The following is a 21,252-nucleotide window of genomic DNA, read 5'->3' as shown; positions in this document are numbered from 1 at the left end:
TATGGCTAACGTCATGCAAAACCAGAGTTTATCAATGATTAAAATATCAAACCTGCACATATTTTGTTTTTCTGTTCCTGGACTAACTCCAGGATGTTATATGAAGGAAGAAGCAAAGATGGTTCACAGTGGTTAACCTATTTTTACACTTGTGTGATGGATGAGAATGTTGTTAGATCAAATAGATCTGTGACATGTCACGTTTATATTTAAGCCATCACGTTAAGATTTGTTTTTATGTCAATTATTTAAAAATAATTTTTACAGATGTGTCAATGCTGCAGTTTTTGCATGCGAGTACTTTGCTAATGTAGAAATAAATGCATTACGTAATTCCATCCAAACAACTTTGAGGAGAAGAAGTGGACCACATCACATTATGATGATTCTAAATTGTCATTGAAGACATCAACAAAACCGCAATCGTGAAGGCCTTTGACTTCACAAAGGCTTGAGAATCCCCCACTCCCAAATCACCTGAAGCAAATACTCCTATTGCTACTCAGAGTAGTCAATGAGGAACTCTGGATAAATCTGTTGTTTTTCAAAAATGACAAAAATATTGGGGTTTTTCACATCATCAACACAGCTATCATATAGAATTGTGCTGTTTCCTTTGGCTGGTGGGCGGGCAAATTGGGAGCTTCCCTTGGTGTAGTCTCCTACCAGGACTAGAGCCACAAACATGCTCTTGTTCACGCCTCTGGCTTTGATATATCGGTTTGAGTAAGAAGCGTGTTTGGCAAAATAGCTTCCTGTCAAGACAAAACTTTTCAAGTGAGTAATTCAATGCGAATTTTAACCACACCTACAGTTAAAGCCAGAAGTTTATATTCATTGTGCAAAAAGAGACATTTCTTTTTTTTTTTTATCTCACTGAAGTCCAATCAGACTAAACATCTGTTTCCGGTCAGTCAGGATCACCTAAATTATTTAATTTAGTTAAATGCCAGAATAATGACGGGATTTCTTGCAGAATTTTACATTATTTTCTTCAAGGTCAAAAGTTGGCATACATTTCCAAAGTATGGAGTCACATTTCCTTTTGAACTGCGTGACTTGGGTCAAACATTTTGGGGGACCGTCCACAATCTTCTGACAGTCATCTTCCTGGAATCCTGGCCCATTCCTTTTGACAGAACTGCTGGAAGTGAGTCAAGTTTGTCGGTTGCCTTGCTTGCAGACACCTTTTAAGATCTGCCCTCAAATTTTCAATGGGATTCAGATCAGGGCTTTGTGGTGGCCACTGCAAGGCATTGTTATCCTCACGGTACTTTTTAACCATTTTTGAGTATGCTTCGGGTCATTGTCGTTCTGGAAGACCTATTTGCGCCCAATTTTTAGCATCCTGGCTGATGTCTTGAGACACTGCCTCAATAGCTCCCATGTTATGTTCTTTCTTCATGATGCCGTCTATTTTATAAAGAAGTCCATTTCATGCTGCCGCAACAAGATGCTGCCACCTCCAAGCGACACAGTTGGAATGGTGTTCTCAGCTCTACAAGCTTCCACATTTTTCCTCCAGATGTAACAGTCATGGCCAAACAGCTCCACTTCAGTTTCATCGGGCCATAGGATATATCTCCAGACGTGATGATTTCTGTATTCTGGCTTTTTTATGTTTCTTTGGGAGTACAGTAATGGCTTCATTCTTGGTGAGTGGCCTTTCAACCCGTGTGGGTGGAGGACTCTTCACTGTGGATAATGACACTTTCTTACCAGTTTCATCCAGCATCTTCACAAGGTCCTTAGCTTTAGTTCTGGGGTTTATTCGCACATTGTAGACTAAAACACGTTCGTCTCTGTGATACAGAACCTGTCTCCTTCCTGACCGGTCTGATGGCTGGACATTCTCCTGATGTTTGTACTTGCGTATAATTGTTTGAAAGGATGAGGGTGGCACCTTCACGCATCTGGAAATTGCCATATGGAACTCCAACATTCTGTGATTTCCCAGTTGATTTGTTTTTATTTTTCCATGATTTCAAACAAGGAAGCAGAGTGTTAGAGGTGTAACCTTAAATACATCCATCCGTCAATTACCTCACATGTTGTCAGTTAACCGATCAGGAGTTTCCAAAGTCATGACGTCATTATCTCGGCTTCCCCATGTTTTTTTTTTTTCCCCCAAGGACAGTACTTTTTGTGTATGTAAACTTTTGACCTCAAAGAAAATATGAAATCCTGGTAGAAGTTCTCCCTCTCATTTTTGTGGCCTTTAAAAATGAAATAAATCTGGTAATCTTGACTGACCAGAAACAGGAGATGTTTAGTCTGATTTGACTTCAGGCAGTGAGACAAAAAAACAAATAAATGTGTTTTTGCACAGCACATGTACATTTCTGGCTTCAACTTTAAGTGAATTGCAAGTTAAATGATTTGCTGACAGGAAACAGAGTATCTTCAACATGCATACCTTTGCCGAAGGCCGTGCCATGGATGCCGCTAATCCTCCAATCAAAGTTTTGCTCACAGATGTCATTAATGAAGTTTGCACTCGTCCCGTGGAACAAGTACTGCTCACTGACAGGCTTCCCTCCATTTCTCTTCTTCATCTGGTCCCTCTGTCTGAATGCGCACAAAAAAATGAAATGTGTGTAGTTATGTGCCTTATAAGTGCACAGCCAGCGTTTTTTTATTTTCAAACCCTGCGCAACATTTACAATTGAAACTGTGTCCACAGAGAAGGGTTCTGGATCCTCCTGATACTCTGGATCCTACTTTTTGGCATTGTCATCTTGAACAAACATTCAATACTGTTGTACTCTGTAGATTTTGGAAGCGGCACCATCTGACAGAGTGACAATGAAGAGGTTTTTCGATTAGTTCTTACAGCGGAATCACAAAATGTCAGCACAGTAATGAGTGATGAAAAACACCTTGAATCCAATTTCGGGAAGGGCATTTTTGTCCCAATGTGGAGGGCATTCCTCTGTGGAAGGCCTGGATCTGTGTGACAATACCTTTTATTAAGACATAGTATTTCCAAAAACTCCTCGGAGATTAAGGAAGAATTCATAAACCTTTGCAGCTCAAAACTTTGACTCCAAATTTGTGTTATGAACACAAACACTTTTTCATTTCATTTTTGGAAAGTTTAACATAATAGCACACTATCCACATTCCCACGGACCTGCAGAAATGAGTGAAAACGCAATACTCATATCAGACCAGTTGTTTTTAAAGCCACGCACGTGTCTGCTTTCCACCCCTTGCCCAACACATGCCCATCAAAGAGCCCGTTTTAGTCAATAAAGGCATAATGTCATTGTCGTTGTAATCAAAAGATCATTTGTAATGCTAAAATCTGACATGTAAATGATGCTGGTTTCAGTATTTATATGTACAGTTCTTTGCTGCAGAACAGAATGCACTGTGGTCCGCCGTTCATCTTTTGGTCGTAATCCAGCGTAATTAGCATTGACATGCATTAACATGTTCTCCATTTTCATCACTTTTACCATCCATCCATTTTCTTAGCCGCGGTATCCTCACAAGGGTCACGGGATTGCTGGAGTTTATCCCGGCTGTCATCGGGCAGGAGGCAGGGTACACCCTCAACTAGTTGCTAGCCAATCGCAGGGCACACAGAGACAAACAGCCACACTCACAATCACACCTAGGGGCAATTTAGAGTGTCCAATTAGTGTTGCATGTTTTTGGGATGTCGAGAGGAAATCAAGAGTGCCCGGACAAAACCCACGCAGTCACGGGGAGAACATGCAAACCACTTTTACCATCTACACAGAACATTTTCTTCTACTTTAAGGGTACGTTTACACCACAAGCATTAGATAAAGAGGATCCCTCTTCACAATGATTAAAAAAAACAAAAAAAAAACATAATGAACATACCAGACTGGAGGTTACCACAGCCAAGATTGTGTAAAGATATCACATGCAGTATTACCTGTACGTGAATTAAATGTGTGGGGGTCATTCACTTGTCATTTTTGTTATGTTGTACTCATGCACAATACACATTAGCGACGTTGTCACAGAAAAGCAATTATCATTTTCAAATACATGACAAATGATTTTTAGTCTGCAAGGCAAAGTTGAGTGTAAGCAAATGACAAAATGATGTTCAGTGTTATATCAGTTTTAAATTAAAAACAGTCCCTTAGAAGAATCACATGTGAATGTGTAACAGAAAAACATACCTCTTACACATCTCTCCATGATGGGAGGAAACAAAGCGAGGCCTCCTTCGAACCTCCCGCTTGGTGGAAAGGATTAAATTTTTCTGATACAGCCGCCGAGCTCCTGCTTCATCTCTGAAGTGCATCACATATTTATATTTGCCTGCAGAGAAAGTTATTTGCGTCTTTTGGTCTTCCAGGTAAATCTTCTCCAGCGTTTCGGAAGTGAGAGAGGCTGGTGTGTTAATCTCACTCTGAAGAGACACAAAAATGAAATTGAAAGTAGTAACAAACAATATGTATCATTTAGTTTGACTGCATTTGACAGAAACACAGTTCTAAACATTTTTACATAATTTCATTGTTTAATTCCAAGAAATTACATATCCAATTGAGTTTTTTTTCTTTTAACCAGATCTTTTATGTTAAACAACATGCATGAGGAAATCGCGACACTAATGAGAAAGACGATTTGGACGTGGTTTAATAATTACAAGAGGAGGGCAGAAAAGAAAATTGGCAATTTCATAAAAAAAGTATTAAATAGTTTTTCAACTACTGTTGATGTCTGGTAACACAAATGCTTGCAATGTTAGCATTCATATGACAATTTGAAATTTTGATGCAGGTTTTGGCACAATTTGCCTTCGAGGGCCACATAAAATCCAGTGGCAGGCCGAATCTGGCCTCTGGGCCTTGACTTTGACACCTGTGATACAAAGGAAACAACAAGAAGACAGAGAGGGGGAGATGGCCAGCTGTCCTCATGCTCTTTACAAGCCTCCACACTCCCAAACAGATTATACGCAGGATCGTTCAGTCAGATTGAGTAAATTTTCTTGAGGAAAAGATTCACCCACATCCCAGTCAGCTGCATCCTTATCAGGAGATGACAGACAAAACACTAGCTGGCTGTTCCTGGCTGAGCAAAGTTATACTGAAAGCTTAACAACAGTTATGGGACAGTCATGCATCCAAAGGTTATGTAAATTTAATATTTCATACAGTATAAATGTGAATTTTCCAATTCTGAAACTTTGTGAAGTTAGTCTGAAAATCTCTTCGAATACTTTTGAAATGTAATTAATCAATATTTTGATCAACACAAAACACTTTTGATTTCCTTTGCCAACAATGTACTTAACTTTGATGTATTTCAAATGGGGTGACATTTAGTGATTTATTTTTTACACCTTTTTGACAAATAATTTTATAACGCTTGGCCGTCGCTTTCAACGGGCGTTAAGGACACCAAACGGTGGATGTGCACACTGACTGTGGACAGGATTTCCGTTCCATTCACCGCACGTATGATATCGTGAAGGCGGACATAATAATAAAGGATGATTTGGTTCCAAAAATGATAATGATCTAAGAGAGGCACTTGGCAAGATAATCCAGTTGGAGGTTTTAGAGTAGTGACAAGTAAGTGTTGAACTACCAAATATTTTATTAGTCCAACTTTGAAGTCAACCGGCGTTAGGACACCGACTGCGTTTGACGCATCTATGGCCAGCCTGTTGGGCAAAATACTCTCAGCATTGTTCTGGAAACAGCAAGTCTCACATCTCAACTGTATCCATTAACAATCTACAATAATATCATAATCACACTAATAATTACAGCTCACCTTTCCAAACTCCTGCCATTTGCCAATGTCATCCTTCCAGTACCAGAGCCACTGCGTTGTCAGAATAAAGTGAGAGGCCTTGGTGACAGAGGAGGCTGTGGACAAGCGACGCACAGGAGAGCCGTTGCAAGTCATCCCAATGAAGTCAACTAATGGCATTCTGACAGTCTCAGGGGTGCTGAAAGAAACCACCCAAAATGCATTGTACATGCAAGCTAAAACACCTCTTAAGTCAAGCAAAGGAAACCCATTATAAGAGCTGTAAGCAAAACCATGCTTTTCCAAAGACAATGACCACTTTGGACACTTTAGAGAAGTATCGGTTACCTCTTTGTCAAGCAGAGTAGGCGATGAAGTAAATCACGATAGTCATCTGTACTCTCAAGGATTTTCCCCCAGGAAATGGTCAAATTAACAATCATTCAATTTCAATTGGTCTCAAATATATATATATATATATATATATATGTTTAAGAGTATAAAAATGGTTTATAATTCCATCCATTTTCTTAGCCGCTTATCCTCACAAGGGCCGAGGGGAGTGCTGGAGCCCATCCCAGATGTCAACGGGCAGGAGGCGGGGTACACCCTGAACTGGTTGCCAGCCAATCGCACGGCGGTCTCAAATACAGTGCCCTCCATAATTATTGGCACCCCCGGTTAAGATGTGTTAAAAGCCTTAAAATAAATTAAGTGTTTTTTGCAGAAGAGTACTGTCACACTGAAAATTTTAGGAAAATGTAACCTTCAACTCAAATGAATTGTAAGAAAATGAAAAAAATCCCTGACTAAAAAATAATTATTTTTCATTAAATCACCTGTTCCACAATTATTGGCACCCTTAACAATACCCAGGAAATAAATATAATTGAACCATTTCTGTCATTTCTATAGTAGTTTACAAAGTTTACCAGAGTATGTAGGAACATTTAATTAGTAATTCATCACTTCCCGTTTCCCTGGGGTATAAATATGACATGACACAGAGGCCATTTCTCTTATCCACTCTTAAAGATGGGAAAGACAAAGGAACACAGCATACAAGTGAGGCAGATGTGCGTCGACCTTCACAGGTCAGGCAGAGGCGGCAAGAAGATTTCCACTCAACTGCAGCTGCCCATATCCACTGTGAGAGGAATAATTAAGAAGTTCAAAACAACTGGACGAGGACCCATGTTTATTTTGCCACCATGCACAGTGAGGAGGATGGTAAGAGAAATCAAAAGATCTCCAAAGCTCAATGTTACATAATTACAACAAATGGTGGCATCCTGGGGTCACAAAGTCTCCAAAACAACCATCAGGCGCTGTCTACACGCCAACAAGTTGTTCGGGAGGCATGCACGGAGAAAACCTTTCCTCACTCACAATCATAAACGCAAACATCTGGAGTTTGCCAAGCGGTATTGGGGATTCAACTGGGACCGTGTGCTTTGGTCAGATGAGACCAAGATTGAGCTTTTTGGCAACAAACACTCTTAAATGGGTCTGGCGTGCCACAAAAGATGCGCATGCTGAAAAGCACCTCATACCCACTGTGAAGAATGGGGGTGGGTCAGTGATGCTGTGGGGCTGTTTCGCTTCCAAAGGCCCTGGGAACCTTGTTAGGGTGCTTGGCATCATGAATGCTTTGAAATACCAGGACATTTTAAATCAAAATCTGTTCCCCTCTGCCCGAAACCTGAAGATGGGTCGTCACTGGGTCTTTCAGCAAGACAATCACCCTAAACATATGGCCAAATCTACACAGAAATGGTTCACCAGACACAAAATCAAGCTCTTCCCATGGCCATCTCAGTCCCCAGACCTCAACCCCATTGAAAACCTGTGGGGTGAGCTGAAGAGGAGAGGACCCAGGTCTCTGGATGATTTGGAGAGATTCTGCAAAGAGGAATGGCTGAAGATCCCACTTTCTATCTTTTCCCATCTTGTGAAACATTATAGGAGAAGATTAGGTGCTGTTTTGTTGGCAAAAGGGGGTTGTATTAAGTATTAACACCAGGGGTGCTAATAATTGTGACACACATTATTTGATGTCAAATAATTATTTCTTGATGTGGGATTTTTTTTCCCCACACTGAATAAATGTACTTGTATTGAAGGTTGGATTTTTCCCTTTTTTCCATTAAGGTCCCATATTATTTAGAAAAAAAAATAGAAGCTAAAAAACACATCTTAACCAGGGGTGCCAATAATTATGGAAGGCACTGTATATACATATCAAAAATACTTCTTCATTCATCTATGACAGTCACAAAGAGTAAAATGTTGAATAATTAAATCCTCTTCCATTAGATTGCTTAAGGTGTGATATCAGTCGGCATTCAATTATTTATGACTTCCTGTGAGTGTGTCGAACTACACAGTCCCAGATTTCATACAATTCTAAGTATACCGAGATGAGATCATTGGTATTGCAGTACTTATAATTTTGGTGAAAATTTTTATGCTTCTGAGCTGAGACTCTTTTCAAAAGGGGGGCTTGGTTCAAAAAAGGCTGGTAAACACTGGCCAAAAGCGAACGGCTTCGTTCATGGTGCACACGCCATTTAAGAGAGCCCGCATTTCCTTTTGCCTAAGGAGAATGAATGTGACCAAAATGTCCATCTAGTTCTCATAGAATCTATTTACTGATTTTATTCGTGCCAATTGGATTCTGGAAGTAGTTTACAGTAAGTAAGTCAATTAGAACTACACTACATCATATGGAGAGTGGTTTCTAATATTTTGGTTATTATAATAAGAGGGATGGCGGAACAGTGGTGCAACTGTTGGCCTCACAGTTCAGAGGATCGGGTTTCAAAACCCAGCCCCACCTGTGTGGAGTTTACATGTTCTCGCCGTGCCTGCGTGGGTTTTCTCCGAGCACTCCGGTTTCCTCCCATATCCCAAATACAACCATTCATTGGAGACTCCAAATTGCTCTGAAGTGTGATTGGGAGTGCGATTGATTGTTTGTTTCTATGTGCTTGCGCACCCGCAAATGAATAACAAGAGATGACCAAAAATTTCACAGTACATCTCTGCACTAAATATTTTGCGCGTAGGACTGTGTTTCTGTACTTAAAATAATGTTTCAGTGTGCTCTACAAACCCTGTGACGTGTGCATTTCTCAATCTCGCCTGGTCGATGGAACTTGAATCTCTTGCTGGGTCACAGTAGGCTTTCTCAATCTCCTCCATGTCGGTTAAGTCTTTCCAAGTTACACCGTCACAGTCCAGAAGCTGCCATCTATAAGGTAAGTGCCAGTGGACATGGAAACATTTCTCTGTAGGAATAATAAAAACATTTTATTTAAAAAAAGTAACACAGAGTACAGTTAGTGAGTGGTGTGTCAACACCATCCTTTCCCTTAGAAGACTGAAGTATTTCCTCAAAATGACTAAGCAGTACATTCAAATAAACAAAATGTGTAATTTTAAGCGAGTAAAGACACAACAAGTTTGTGATTTTAACCAATGAACCTCCAAATTCCCTAACAAATGTACAATTTTCTGAGACCAAAAACTAACTCAACCTTGAGAGCTGTCATAGAGCAATTGGGCAATTTCATTCAGTATTTTTTCTGGTGAGCAAAAAAAAAAAAACAAAAAAACAAAAAAAACATCTGAATCAGAATGCTATTGAATATTAAAAGACTGAATGATCACAGCGTGACACTATAGAATGTATTTTGTTTTTATGAATTATTTTGTTCATATAGTCAGGCAGAGGTGAGAGGAATGTTTTCACTCTTGTTGCAGAAATACTGTGTTGCGTGACTTTGTTTCAAGTTCTCATTTGAACCAATTTTATTTCTCTCCTGTTTTTGATATTGTAGGATGCAAGCTGCAGCTGTCTTCTGGTGAGGACTGAACGGCTGGCGACAACTGTGAAATCGAATGCCAGGAGTTTGAAAGTAGTAGCCCACCAGCAATGTATTCAAAAACAAGCAAACAAACCTAGTTTGTTTTTGAACTGGTGAACTTGGTTCAAAATTTTGAACTACGAACTAAACTAGTTCATTTTTTGGAACAATGAACCTAATTTTTAACTAGATCGTGTAGCAAAGGAACCTTCTCAACACTGATTTTGTCCCATTTCATATGGCAATGTGCAGTATATCGCAGGTTTAGATGAAAACAAAAACGCAATCTCATTTTTCCCTATACTGAATATTGCACATCTTAATGTCAACTTAAACTCAGCAAGTCAAATTTGTCAAGGCGTGTTTTTCTCCATACAACTGGCTGTCTTTAGTTTGTGCAGGTGGCCATTTCGTGTAAACCTGCGGCTGCTCGGTGTTCGATTTGAGCACGAAAATGCAACCAAACAATTTTGCAGTTTTACTTCACTTCAATGGGCTACAATACAGCACATTTTTTAAAAATGTGATTTCCATTTGCACAAAAATCAGCCCGTTTTAAAACACTGTACAATTGTTATTAACTTTTATATGCAATACATTTGGAGTGAGCCATTACTGCACTTACTGAAGGGACAGTTTTTCTTAATACTCCTGTAGAGCACGTGACGTCACCATTTTCACGGCGCCATATTACCGTTTAAAAAGAGGTGCTTGACAGTGTAGGGGGACATTGAACTGGAGCAGAATATACACAATGCCCGAGACTTATTGTGCTGTTGGTTGTTACAACAGCGGAGACAGATAGCAGATATTCAAAGAGATCATTCTGTGGAATACCAGCTGAAAAGATGAGTATAGATGATGGATTTCGGCAATTAAACGTGATGGATGGTGCCCAACCAAATACACACGACTGTGGAGCGATCACTTCACTTCAGGTAGGAATTATTCTTCTCAATCTCAAATTCCCAAGAAGTAGTTATAATGCCAATTTGGCTCATTTGAGAGCAATGCGTTAAAAAAATAAATAAAAAATGACAGGGACTCGTCTCCAACATACATGAAATGTGTTGCGGCCACACGTCTTCAGTAAACCTCTTTCCTTTTTTCTAAGATGCAATGTTCTCAAATGAGTCCAATGCGTGTTTAACAAAAGAAACGAAACCATCGGTCACACAGAGGTTTACATAGGTTAATGTGTGGTCGCAACAGATGTACGGGGACTGAAGCCTATCCCAGCGGTTTATTTTCTTTTTTTAAATACCCATTGGACTCATTTGAGAACGATGCATATTTAAACAAAGTTTAATGTGTGGCCCCTACACGCTTCGTGTACGGAGGAGCCGACTCGCTGTCTTTTTTTTTTAATCATAGTTAATGAATGTGAGTTTGTGTAAAACCAGTGGTCATTTCTTCAAATATTGGGATTTGTATTGAAAAAAATCTGGATGCCTCTATCGCTATATGGGATTTATTCTTGATTAAGAACAGATCCAGCAACGAAGTATTTTTATGGGTCCAGACATTTCCACGCTTTCAAATTCTTCCGTGTAAATCTCGACGACTTACTCACCAAATACACGTGTAGATCCAGTTGCCCAAGAAAAGCGCAAGCGGGGTAATAGTCCAATTTCTTATCGGCGAAAACGCCGACTTCGGCATTAAATATGGGTCCTCTATGCCAAGTGTTTCTCATTTTTGCACGTACCTTCGTTTATTATCACCTTCTAAATGTTTAACGGTATCGGACAAAACTCTGGGCGTCGTGCTATAAAACGTATTTTCGCGCTGTCTCCAATCGACTTAGCATTAAGACTGGTTTGTTTGATTGGCACTTCCGGCCAGTGATGACGTAGGTGCAGGATCTCAATATTCAAGTAGCGTTCACTGCAAAAAATGAAATTGATTAATCTTATCTCTACTGAAAACATCTTACTGTACTTAACGTTTTTTTATTATTTCATTTTCACCAATAAAAAAAAATATACTAGTTTTAAAAATCTTACCAAATCAACTCATACTTTTTCCAACCCCCCCCACACTTATTTTATTGTTAAATAAGTTTGTTCAATAATTTTACTTGTATTAAGAAGGTCATATTTTCAGTTTATATGTTCAAATTTTGCACAATTGTATTATTGTGGCCTACAATAATAGTTCGACGTACTTTATAAAAATAAAACGTGCATTATGTTTTATTACAATTTAGGCTTACGACCATACTGCACTTCAATATTGGTCATTATGGTAGTACTTGAATATCTTAGTATCTTTTAAGGGGTAAAAGCTTTGAGTCGTTGTGCTTTTCAATTTAAAGAAATAAAGACATCCTTATATGAGTCCTCACCGTTTTTTGTCTCATCCATCATCTCAGCCGCTTATCCTCAGAAGGGTGGCAGAAGTTTCATATAAAATCCAAATAATGCAAAGATGAGGCTTCTGTGCTTGTTACCTTTATAAGTGCAGAGCTTTCTGATGAAGAAGATGCAGATTTCCTCCTTGTCAGAATCTCTCACTGGTTTAGTTGCACCCTTTGAGCCGGCGGGACATCTTGCCTCTGAAAATATTTCATGTGACAATTTCACACATACTGGACCAAAGGTGATGGACAATGATGATTTTTCTATGATTGTTTTTATTACCAGGCGCAGCAGTGGCCGGCCCCTTCAGCTGATCTGCGATGATGCATTTATTTCTGTAGACTTTTGGAAGAGTCTTAATCATCTCTTGACTGAGATTTTCAAAACTCTTGTGCACCTTTGAGTCGATATTATGGATCCTGGGACACGATGCGCCTTGTTTACAGACTCCTGTGGTGACATGGGGCTTGCAGACGTGAAGATTGCGGCACTGAGAGGTGAAGGCGCACAAGCCGCTCTCACCCTCGCCCGTATTGTAGTGTGAGCATATCTGGCGGGAAGTGCAGTCGAGTGTGAATGTAGCACTGCCACTAAATACTTCTGAGAAGACTTTCAAAACATTTTAGACATTGTTTGGGGCTTGAGTTTCCACACCAAACTAATTCAAGCATAATTGCTCCCGCAAAGTGTAGTCCAACTGAGGGCATGTGAAGAATTTACTTTTATTCTTTCATTTTCTGAGCCGGTTATCCACACAAGGGGCGCAGAAGTGCTCGAGGCTATCCCAACTATCTTCAGCCAGGAGGCTGGGTACACCCTGAACTGGTAGCCAGACAATCACAGGGCACATATAAACAAATGAGCATTTGGACTCACATTCACAGCTCCGAGCAATTTAGATTCTTCAATGAACCTATCATGCATGTTTTGGGGATGTGGGAGGAAATCTGAGTACCCAGAGAGAACCCACCCAGGCACGGGAAACACATGCAAACTCCACACAGGCAAGGCCAGATTTGAACCCGGGTCCTCAGAACTATCAGGAAGATGTGCTAACCAGTCATCTACCATGCCACCCTGAAGAATTACTTGACGAAGTATTATTATCACCAGGACTACCTACCTCAGGGAGGAGGTAGGGGTCATTCTGTAGTAAGAGTTGGAACAGCTGTTTCTCTGAAAGGTGTTGGAGGTCAAGTTTCGTCAGCAGCTCTGCATTGTGTGAGCAAGTCAACATGTGTGGATGCTTACACTTAGATCTAAAAACAAAAAAGAAGTCTTATTTCTGCTTTTTGTGTATTTGCACTTGAAAGGTCAAGTGTCATCCCTATAAACACTCTAAAATAGATAGTGAAATGCATATAACATTGTTCACTTCAATGGCTACACAAAAAAAGTAATGATGAGCGGAGAGCACGTCCTCCATGGGCAAAGTTGGGGAAGTCTCATTCGATATCCAAGTGGACCGTGACCGGCGGACGCGGCGCCGAAGCCGGCAAATGCTGTCGCGTCATGCCTCGCGGACAAGCACGGCTATAGCCAGGCTCGCTCAAACATACTGCCGGCGGCGGCGACAGACTCCCAGAGAGTATGTATGAGCCAGCCTGGCTGAAGCCGTGCTCGTCTGCGAGGCACAATGCGACAGCCTTCGCTGGCGAGCCGACGCGACAGCCTTCACGGGCAAGCGCGATGCGGAAGCCGTCCGACGCGCACATCGGCACATTTAGCATCCCTGTCATAGGTACGCGGCTCTATTATTATGAGAGACGGATTACGTGGTCCGTCCCAAACTATTATTTTTTTTTAGTAGCTGTATACACACACACCTACCTGTCATTCGGAACACATGAAGCTCTCGTCCTTTGCACCCGTGCGGTCCTGCCATTTACTTCACTTCCTGTTTCTTCTGGAAAACAAATTCCTCGAGAGGATTTTCATGGCGGGAGTTACAAAAACCTCTATACGCCAAAAACATGTTTTGTGGTGAAAAAAAACACATGGGCCCATATTGGCTGTCATTTTTTCACGAATAACATACTAAAAATCATGCATTTCATGACAGTGGCACTTTAAAGAGCTACTGTCACAAAATGCAGGATTTTTAGTATGTTATTAATAAAGGACATCGCCGCCCCCAAGTGGACTCGTTTGTTTCAATTAGTTTTACCTCCGGGAAAGTGGTTCGTTGTTCCTTCGTGTTAGCCAAAGTGCCGGCTCGTTGCATTGCTGGACATTGCTTGAACACTCAGAAAGATGGATTTACCCTTCATAAGTTTGCAAGAGACCCGGTTCGTTGTGAAAAATGGATTGCACGGGTGCAGAGGACAAGAGCTTCGTGGGTTCCAAATAACAGGTAGTTGTGTATACAGCTACTGAAAAAAAAAATAATAGTTTGGGGCAGACCGCGTAATCGGTCTCTCATAACGTAACAAAAGATCCGCGTATGAAATATGTTGATGTGCGCATCGGGCGACCAAGAATGCCTCACTCAGCTGCGTTCGCGCAGTAAAGCGCCCCGGCTCGACGGTGTTCATCGCGTACTGCGGTGGCTATGAACAACCCCCTAAAAGCAGCACGGTTCTGCTCCATTACATGCCACCAGGGCGCCAAAAATCTCCCACACCGGCTGAGGCGCCGCGTTCAGCGGTCACGGCTTCTGCAAAGGCTGCGCGTCGGGCTTTGCAGACGGGGGCGGCTCTAAAGAACCCAGTTGAGAATGCCTCACTCAGCCGCATGTGCGCAGTAAAGCGCCCCGGGTCGACTGTGTTGTTCATCGCGTACTGCGGGGTCTATGGACGACCCCCTTAAGCAGCACCGCTTGGCTCCGTCATAAGCCACACCGGCCGGCTGCGATGAGCCGCGATGGCTCATCTCCGCCGCGGAAGTGGATCGGACGGGGATGCGGTTTGGCCGTGATCGCATATCATCTGAATCTGGCTCGAAACAATAGTGTAATATTGCCCCGAGGGCTCGAAACAATAGTGTAATATTGCCCCGGTAACTTCACCTGGTTGTGTGGTGTTCTCCTTTTTGAAAAGAGCTTACGTGTCAGAAGGGGGGCGTTTGTCTCCCATAGTTAGGGTGCACTGCGTGTCTTCATTGGCGAATGTCCGTGTGACGTCACGAACGGAGGATGCAGCCAATATGGCGACCACTTGGATATCGTAGAATGACACTTCTGCAACTTTGTACATGGATGACGCGCTCTCCGCTCACTTTTATTTTTTCGTATAGATATTGAAGTGAATAATGTTAGATGTACTTTTCATTACAATATCTATTTTACAATGTTTATAGGGATGACACTTGGGGTTTAAACAGTAATGCTGATTGTAGTGACTGGCCAATAAGAATAGGACATTGAGTACACACTGCTTTCAACAAATCACCCATAGAATCATTTGTAATCATTTCTAGAATGATTTGGAAGTCAACCACCCTCGTAGAACACTTTGTGGTCAGGTTTAGATGTTTTAAACTAAAATGCTTCAACGGTTGCCTTTTTGAGTCGAAAGTACCATTCTACTGTTGCGTATATATCGGCCAGCATCTAATGTTCACTTTTTTTCCCCTCCTTGCACTTTGTGGAGTTTTATCTCGAGTTGTTGTTGTGCCGATAGTTCTCTTGCCACCGCCCTGGCAACTCAACTCCTTTATCCTGTTTTCTGTCTCTATCAAGCCTCAATCCCACTAACCTGGCCAAATCCAATGTCTTTATTTGAGACCTCCTCAGTCCTCAATCCCCGCTCGTCTGTTTACACGTTAAGTGTCTCCCACCAGAGATGACTGAAGAAATTAGACAATAATTCCTCAATAATCTAATTTCATGGAAACGGCAAATTAGAGATGACTTCCCATCACTGATGTGTCCACAAATCAATTGAATTATGAACTGCTACAGGTGTACCTGATGAAGTTTCACGTGTATTCTCCATGTTTCATCCGCTCCCTTAAACATAAACAATAGTTGTGATTGCGCATGGAAACAATGACACGACACTTTGCATTGACTCGTCCGACTACAATGTGAACGTGAGACGACGGGCGTTACAGTTTAAACTTTCAAGGCTGGGCGCGGCTTTCGGGCATGTTTGTTTCTATCTATCTCCCTGCTGCTGCTGAATGCGGAAGACTAACAATTACAAAGAGCTCCACTCTGACTAAGCAAGCAAAAGGTGAGCTTTTGGATCACTTTTAAGGTAAAAGCCTACATACAATACTTATGGTACTTAATATAACGCATATGTCTGAAGTTAAATCGTCAAGAGTTGGGATAATGTGAATGTTTGACATGAAAAACTTTTTTTTTTTAATATAACAGATGACGTGACATGATTCTGTCACAAAAAAATGGCATAATGTTGTTTGAACTAATAGAGCAAGGATACAAAAAAAAGTAGAGAAATTCTGGGATTTTGCCACTCTTTTATAAAAGTAATGGTCGTATTAAGATTTTTGTTGTTATTATCTATAGTAGTTTTTTTCATTAAAATTATTTGAGTCTTTTTTGTTATTGTTTTGTTTCAACTTTATTTTTCAAATTGTTGTTACTTTTTAAAATACTTGTTATTTTTGGTTTGGTATTTATTTTTTTATTTATGTATTATTTTTAAGAGTGGTAATTTTATTTTAATGAGCAACTTTTTTCTTCTTGTGTATTTAGTAACATACTGGAAAAAATAAATACATAAATGAATACATAGAAATACACTCCTACAAATATGTATGAAAAATAACAATATAAATATGTACATTAATCTACCCCCCCCAACCTCCGCCCCCTCTGTGTTTAGGGAACTTTCATTACATCTGAAGTGTATCAATGTGGCCAAATCAAGGTATACTGTACACACAACTTTTAGTCTTTTTTTTTTTTTGGTTGGAGAATGAAATTGTGAGTAACTGCTAGAATTTGTCTCTCTCCGTATATGTGTTTACTTCAGGTCCATCCAACCCAGCCTTCCCTCCTGGCTACAACCCTGCATACCCCACCTTTCCCCCAGCAGGCGTCTTTCCCCAACAACCAAATCAACAGTACATGCCCGTCCAGTATCAGACAGGTGTCAACCCAGCCATGATACCCAACCCACCTCGGGTTGCTCCGCCTTATGTGGGGGGTCCGGGACCTTACTCCAACCCAGTTGCGCCTGGCGGGTACCCCGTAGCCCCTGTCGGAGGCGTCCACCCTGGTGGGTACCCACACTCTCAGATAGGTTTCCACCATTATAAGGGTGACCACCACAACAAGGGCTATGTCTACCACGGCGGGGTCAACCCAGTCTATCCCTTGAGGAGGGGGTTTGGTGGGGGCCTGACTGGCTTGGCCATGGGATTGGTGGCACATAAAGCCCACAAGAAGCTGAAGAAGGTGCACAAGATGTACACCCAGGGTTACTACAAACATGGCGGCAAGGTGAGACTGAAACCACTCTCCCATAACGGCAAACTTTTTACACCAAGCACCACCTCAACAAATACTCAGCTCTCGAAACAACATAACGTTTTTGGAGAGCAGCAGGCCGAAATGTTCCAGGCAAAGCTTGGAGCACAGCGACCTCAAGAAAGTCACAACTCCGATTATTAATCACTCAAGTGAATTTTAAATATTACAAATTGAAGTGGAGTAGCGACTTATGCCAGACAGCCAATATTGTCACGGCCCATAGTTTTAGCTACACCTAAAGAATTTGGAAAACTGGAAAAAGTTGAACTCTACAGCTCTGCTACAGTGCACTACATACCGGAGGTTTTCAGTCCTGGCACGTTTTCAGCAATTTTCAAACATATACTGTATTTGGAAATAACAGTGCTCCTGCTACCCTTATGAGGATAAGTGTCTTGAAAAATGGAATGGAATCTCTGAATTCACTTTACACATGAAATGAAATGAATCTTCAGCTATTCAGTGATTCTTCTGCATGCCACTAGAAGGAGCCCACCTACCACAATTTGAGAATCACTGCAGCGGACCCTCCCCAATGGAACAATTTAGGGTAGAACCACAATTCTCCCCAAGAAAAGCATCTAGCTCCTTAGTACTGTACAATTGAAACAATATCGTACATCACTTACTCCCCTTACATTTGATCTTGTTTGGCTTCTTCAAAGAGGGGAGAAGTTGTACTAATTTTTGCTTTTTTTTTCCACAGCAATTTCATTTTTTTTTTCCCCATCTCGTAGGTAGTTAGAATGTGACTTAAAAGTTTTTCTGAAGGGACAGTGTGACCGTTTATCCAAAATCTTTTGCTTAATACATAGTTCTTATGGGAAACTTTGTTTAGGCCATTTTGAAGTGGAGGGTACTTTTACCTTATTTTAGTTTCATTAATGCTTGTTTAAGAAAGGTAACATATTTTGTGAGGGTTTCAAGCATTACTTTTACAATTAATTAAATATCCCTTTGTTGGAAAATTTAACTCTGGTACAAAATGATGAATTCAGCTTTTTATTTTTTCATATGGGGAAAAAAACTATGTGGTATCTCTAAAGTAGTTGTTCTCCTTTTTTGAAATCCCATTTTAGACTGGTTACATTGTTTTTACACTTGTTGGGTAGTTAAAAACATTATATGTACAGTTAATCGTTACTTTTTTTGCGTTGAGGAGTTTCATCATGGAACTTGGGAATTCACTTTTTACAATATTTCCTCTGGGGACAACCAAAAGCAAAAATTCATCAACTTAAGAGGTCAGCTTGTTAAATAGTTAAAGAAAGAAGTCAGAGGTCATCGTGATCCTCAGCGGCCTCAGAAAAAGCAAAACACTGACTTGGGGTAAATGATACCAATGCATAAACATGCTTATTAATCTTTCTCCGCAGTACTCCTCCAGCAGCAGCAGTAGCAGCAGTAGCAGCAGCGACTCCGACTGAAGCAATCGTTCAACTCTATGGCACAACTCCATAATAAAGCACCTTTTAAAAGGCATCTTGGAAATATACCTTCATGACATTTCTGTATACATACCCTACTTCCATATACAAATAAAGGGGCAAACTACTAAAAGGAATTATCCATGAATACTATGTACAATGTTATGTGTTTTAATAAATGTATAAAAAGTCACAAGAATTACTCTTCCATTCTGTTATTTAAACTGTTCGTTTGCATTTCGATAAACTGCAACAATGTGGTAAACTTGGTTTACTTCTGTAGTTCAATTCATAAGAGAAAATGTCTGTTATACAAACTCCACAGCTATCATTGAACAAATTACAAACAAGGCGCAGGTGAGGAGGTTGCTGCCAGGAGCAGACAAGGGGTCATGGAACCCCCCCCCCCCAAAAAAAAAGCATTTTCAGGGGTTTAAATGCACCATTCAAGTCATTTCCATTTAAAATATATTTGAAAAAAATGAGGTAAGTTCTGAAAAGACGTTCAAAAAGAATAACATAGTCCTGAATTGACCCCTCCGTACAGGGCACTTAACCACGCCTCCTGAAGTGACGTCACGCCACGTGCGCCTACGTCAGACAAACAATTAGCAAAAAGGGCGGCGCAGCAAGAAAAGAATAGAGCGAAACTATCTGATTTACCAGCTGATTTCTCACTCGCATTCTGAGCTAACAGTGAAATATCGTTGAAAAGCAGACAGCAGGGCTTCAAGTATTTCAGCGAGGGGTATTTCAATGGTATTTACATGCATATCGACGGAGAAACCATTGATATTAGCGCGAGATCTTTCCGGAGTCAGAGGAAGACCGAGAAGCCACATATTATAATATATTATAACCCAAAGACGAAGTCGTCATTGACAGTTTCCTATTTTCGTGTTACATATCACACTTGTGTGCAGAATCTGTATATGTATCTGTATAGCCGTTTGTGAACCGCCGTATGAAGGAAAAGAAGAAGGCGAGGCTTGATTCACGAGTTGTTTCTCTCGTTTTCTTTGTGTAACGTCACGCGCTCCCTTCAATAATTATTCTTGACTTAGTGCTGAACCTACGTAAGTCCCGACCGAGTACGACAATCACTACTTTTGTGTCCTCAAACATCCTTCCTTCAGTCTTGGTGTCTCGGTGCACGTCGAAGGCTTTTAGGACTGCTAGACCGGTTTAGCTTAGCTCATTAGCCGCGAACAAAGGGACACGTTTGTGCAGTCAGATCATCGCAAAATATCGCTCAACACAGACCAAGTGTGTCAATCATTCACACTTAGCTATGTTATGCAAGCGAAGAACTGCTAATTCATTTATATGAGACATGTATTGAAAATCGAAGACATTTTTCATACTCGGTCTTCTGTTCCGGTTGATTTTAGATGGATTCAGTTTTCAGTCTTCCACAAAGTTTGATCCATCGAAGACATTTTTCGCACTGGGTCTTCGGTTTTGGAAAGGGTACGAATTGAACTCCACCAACTAGCCTTTCAGGATACCTGTCGTCACTATTATAAAGTCCGTGACTACACCTCTTAACCATATCTATTGTTAAAGAACCCAAATACGCGATAAAACGCTAACAAGCTATACTGGACCATGCAAAGTTGTCTGAAGGAACTGGGGGTCCAAACGGGGGCGTGGTTATGTAGATCTCTGGCCTCTGATTGGTCAGCGACGCAGATGACGCAATTTCTACGGAGGGGTCAATTGTGAAATGATCTATTCTATCTCCTCTGATGTAATGTATTTTGGAATATAGCTTTATCGCACTGTACACTATATCTGTATTTTCTTTCTGTTCGAGGTTTCTTCCTTAGAAGTTTTTTTCCTGCCATTGTCACAAAATGTATGTTCATGGTGGAGAGTAAATTGGTTTCCTTACATACTTTTCATTCTCGTCGGTGTAACCACGATCTCCCTAAATATAAGCAGCACGAGTCCCTTGACGTGTGTATGCCAGTTCGCCGAGGAGTCGTTCTGTACTTGATTTCCGTGTTTTTACGCACGATTGTGAAGAGTATAAAAGATCTGACAAGCATGTACTCACCCAAACAAACAGGTCCCCAATACATAAAACTTGCAAAGGTGCAAACTGTCACACTGAATACACTGGCCGGGTCTCCTCTGGCAGATCCGTAGAGTCGTTTTGGCCACGACCACACTGTCCTGGCTGAGTATTTGACCCGGACCTACGGCCAGGACGCCTTTCTTCACCGCTATTCTGGCCTCATCCGAAAGTACGCGGTGGAGTACAGACGCCGCAACCCCGAACCTCTGCTCCAATTTCCGTGTCAGGACTCTAAAGTCCGAACTGCCGTGGTCGTCACACAAGGTTTGGATGACGTAATTAGATACTGGTTTTGTCATCACGGCCTAGTTTTGTGGACTAT

General features: G+C 41.0%; 2 protein-coding genes across 5 annotated transcripts; one reads left to right on the top strand and one right to left on the bottom strand.

Moving 5' to 3' along the window:
• Positions 1-492: 492 nt before the first annotated feature.
• parp12a (poly (ADP-ribose) polymerase family, member 12a) lies at positions 493-21,249 on the bottom strand. Of its 3 annotated transcripts, none has more exons than XM_061821964.1 (11): positions 20,910-21,249; positions 13,104-13,239; positions 12,263-12,530; positions 12,073-12,177; positions 8,867-9,041; positions 5,773-5,950; positions 4,164-4,396; positions 2,880-2,949; positions 2,664-2,791; positions 2,417-2,568; positions 493-755 (listed from the first exon to the last, which is right to left on the bottom strand). In XM_061821964.1, the coding sequence occupies exons 1-11, from the start codon at positions 21,227-21,229 to the stop codon at positions 499-501; spliced, it is 2,022 nt and encodes a 673-aa protein (XP_061677948.1). In that variant the 5' UTR covers positions 21,230-21,249; the 3' UTR covers positions 493-498. The 3 variants fall into 3 exon arrangements, with proteins under 3 accessions (XP_061677948.1, XP_061677950.1, XP_061677949.1); XM_061821966.1 differs by lacking the exon at positions 20,910-21,249 and adding an exon at positions 15,676-15,854; XM_061821965.1 differs by lacking the exons at positions 2,664-2,791; positions 2,880-2,949.
• Positions 15,965-19,060, top strand: LOC133501869 (proline-rich protein 13-like). 2 transcript variants are annotated; one of them, XM_061821988.1, is made up of 4 exons: positions 15,965-16,155; positions 16,774-16,818; positions 16,924-17,393; positions 18,800-19,060. In XM_061821988.1, exons 2-4 carry the CDS (start codon positions 16,803-16,805, stop codon positions 18,848-18,850), a joined length of 537 nt encoding a protein of 178 aa, XP_061677972.1. In that variant the 5' UTR covers positions 15,965-16,155; positions 16,774-16,802; the 3' UTR covers positions 18,851-19,060. The 2 variants fall into 2 exon arrangements, with proteins under 2 accessions (XP_061677972.1, XP_061677971.1); XM_061821987.1 differs by having other exon boundaries at positions 15,965-16,179.
• Positions 21,250-21,252: the final 3 nt, after the last annotated feature.

Source organism: Syngnathoides biaculeatus, chromosome 6 (genome assembly GCF_019802595.1).
Source record: "Syngnathoides biaculeatus isolate LvHL_M chromosome 6, ASM1980259v1, whole genome shotgun sequence".
NCBI classification, from domain to species: Eukaryota; Metazoa; Chordata; class Actinopteri; order Syngnathiformes; family Syngnathidae; genus Syngnathoides; species Syngnathoides biaculeatus.
The sequence above is the reverse complement of the archived record's forward strand: the minus strand, read 5'-3'. Positions and strand labels throughout refer to the sequence as shown.

What these genes read in the sequence shown, in the direction of transcription:
- LOC133501869 (XM_061821988.1), top strand. An exon ending in ACTACAAACATGGCGGCAAG is followed by an intron (nt 17,394 to 18,799) that starts GTGAGACTGAAA and finishes CTTTCTCCGCAG; the next exon opens with TACTCCTCCAGCAGCAGCAG.
- parp12a (XM_061821964.1), bottom strand. Translation starts at nt 21,229, where the DNA reads ATGACAAAACCAGTATCTAATTACGTCATCCAAACCTTGTGTGACGAC. An exon ending in ACCCCTACCTCCTCCCTGAG is followed by an intron (nt 12,531 to 13,103) that starts GTAGGTAGTCCT and finishes ACTTCCCGCCAG; the next exon opens with ATATGCTCACACTACAATAC. An exon ending in TTCCCGAAATTGGATTCAAG is followed by an intron (nt 2,792 to 2,879) that starts GTGTTTTTCATC and finishes TCACTCTGTCAG; the next exon opens with ATGGTGCCGCTTCCAAAATC.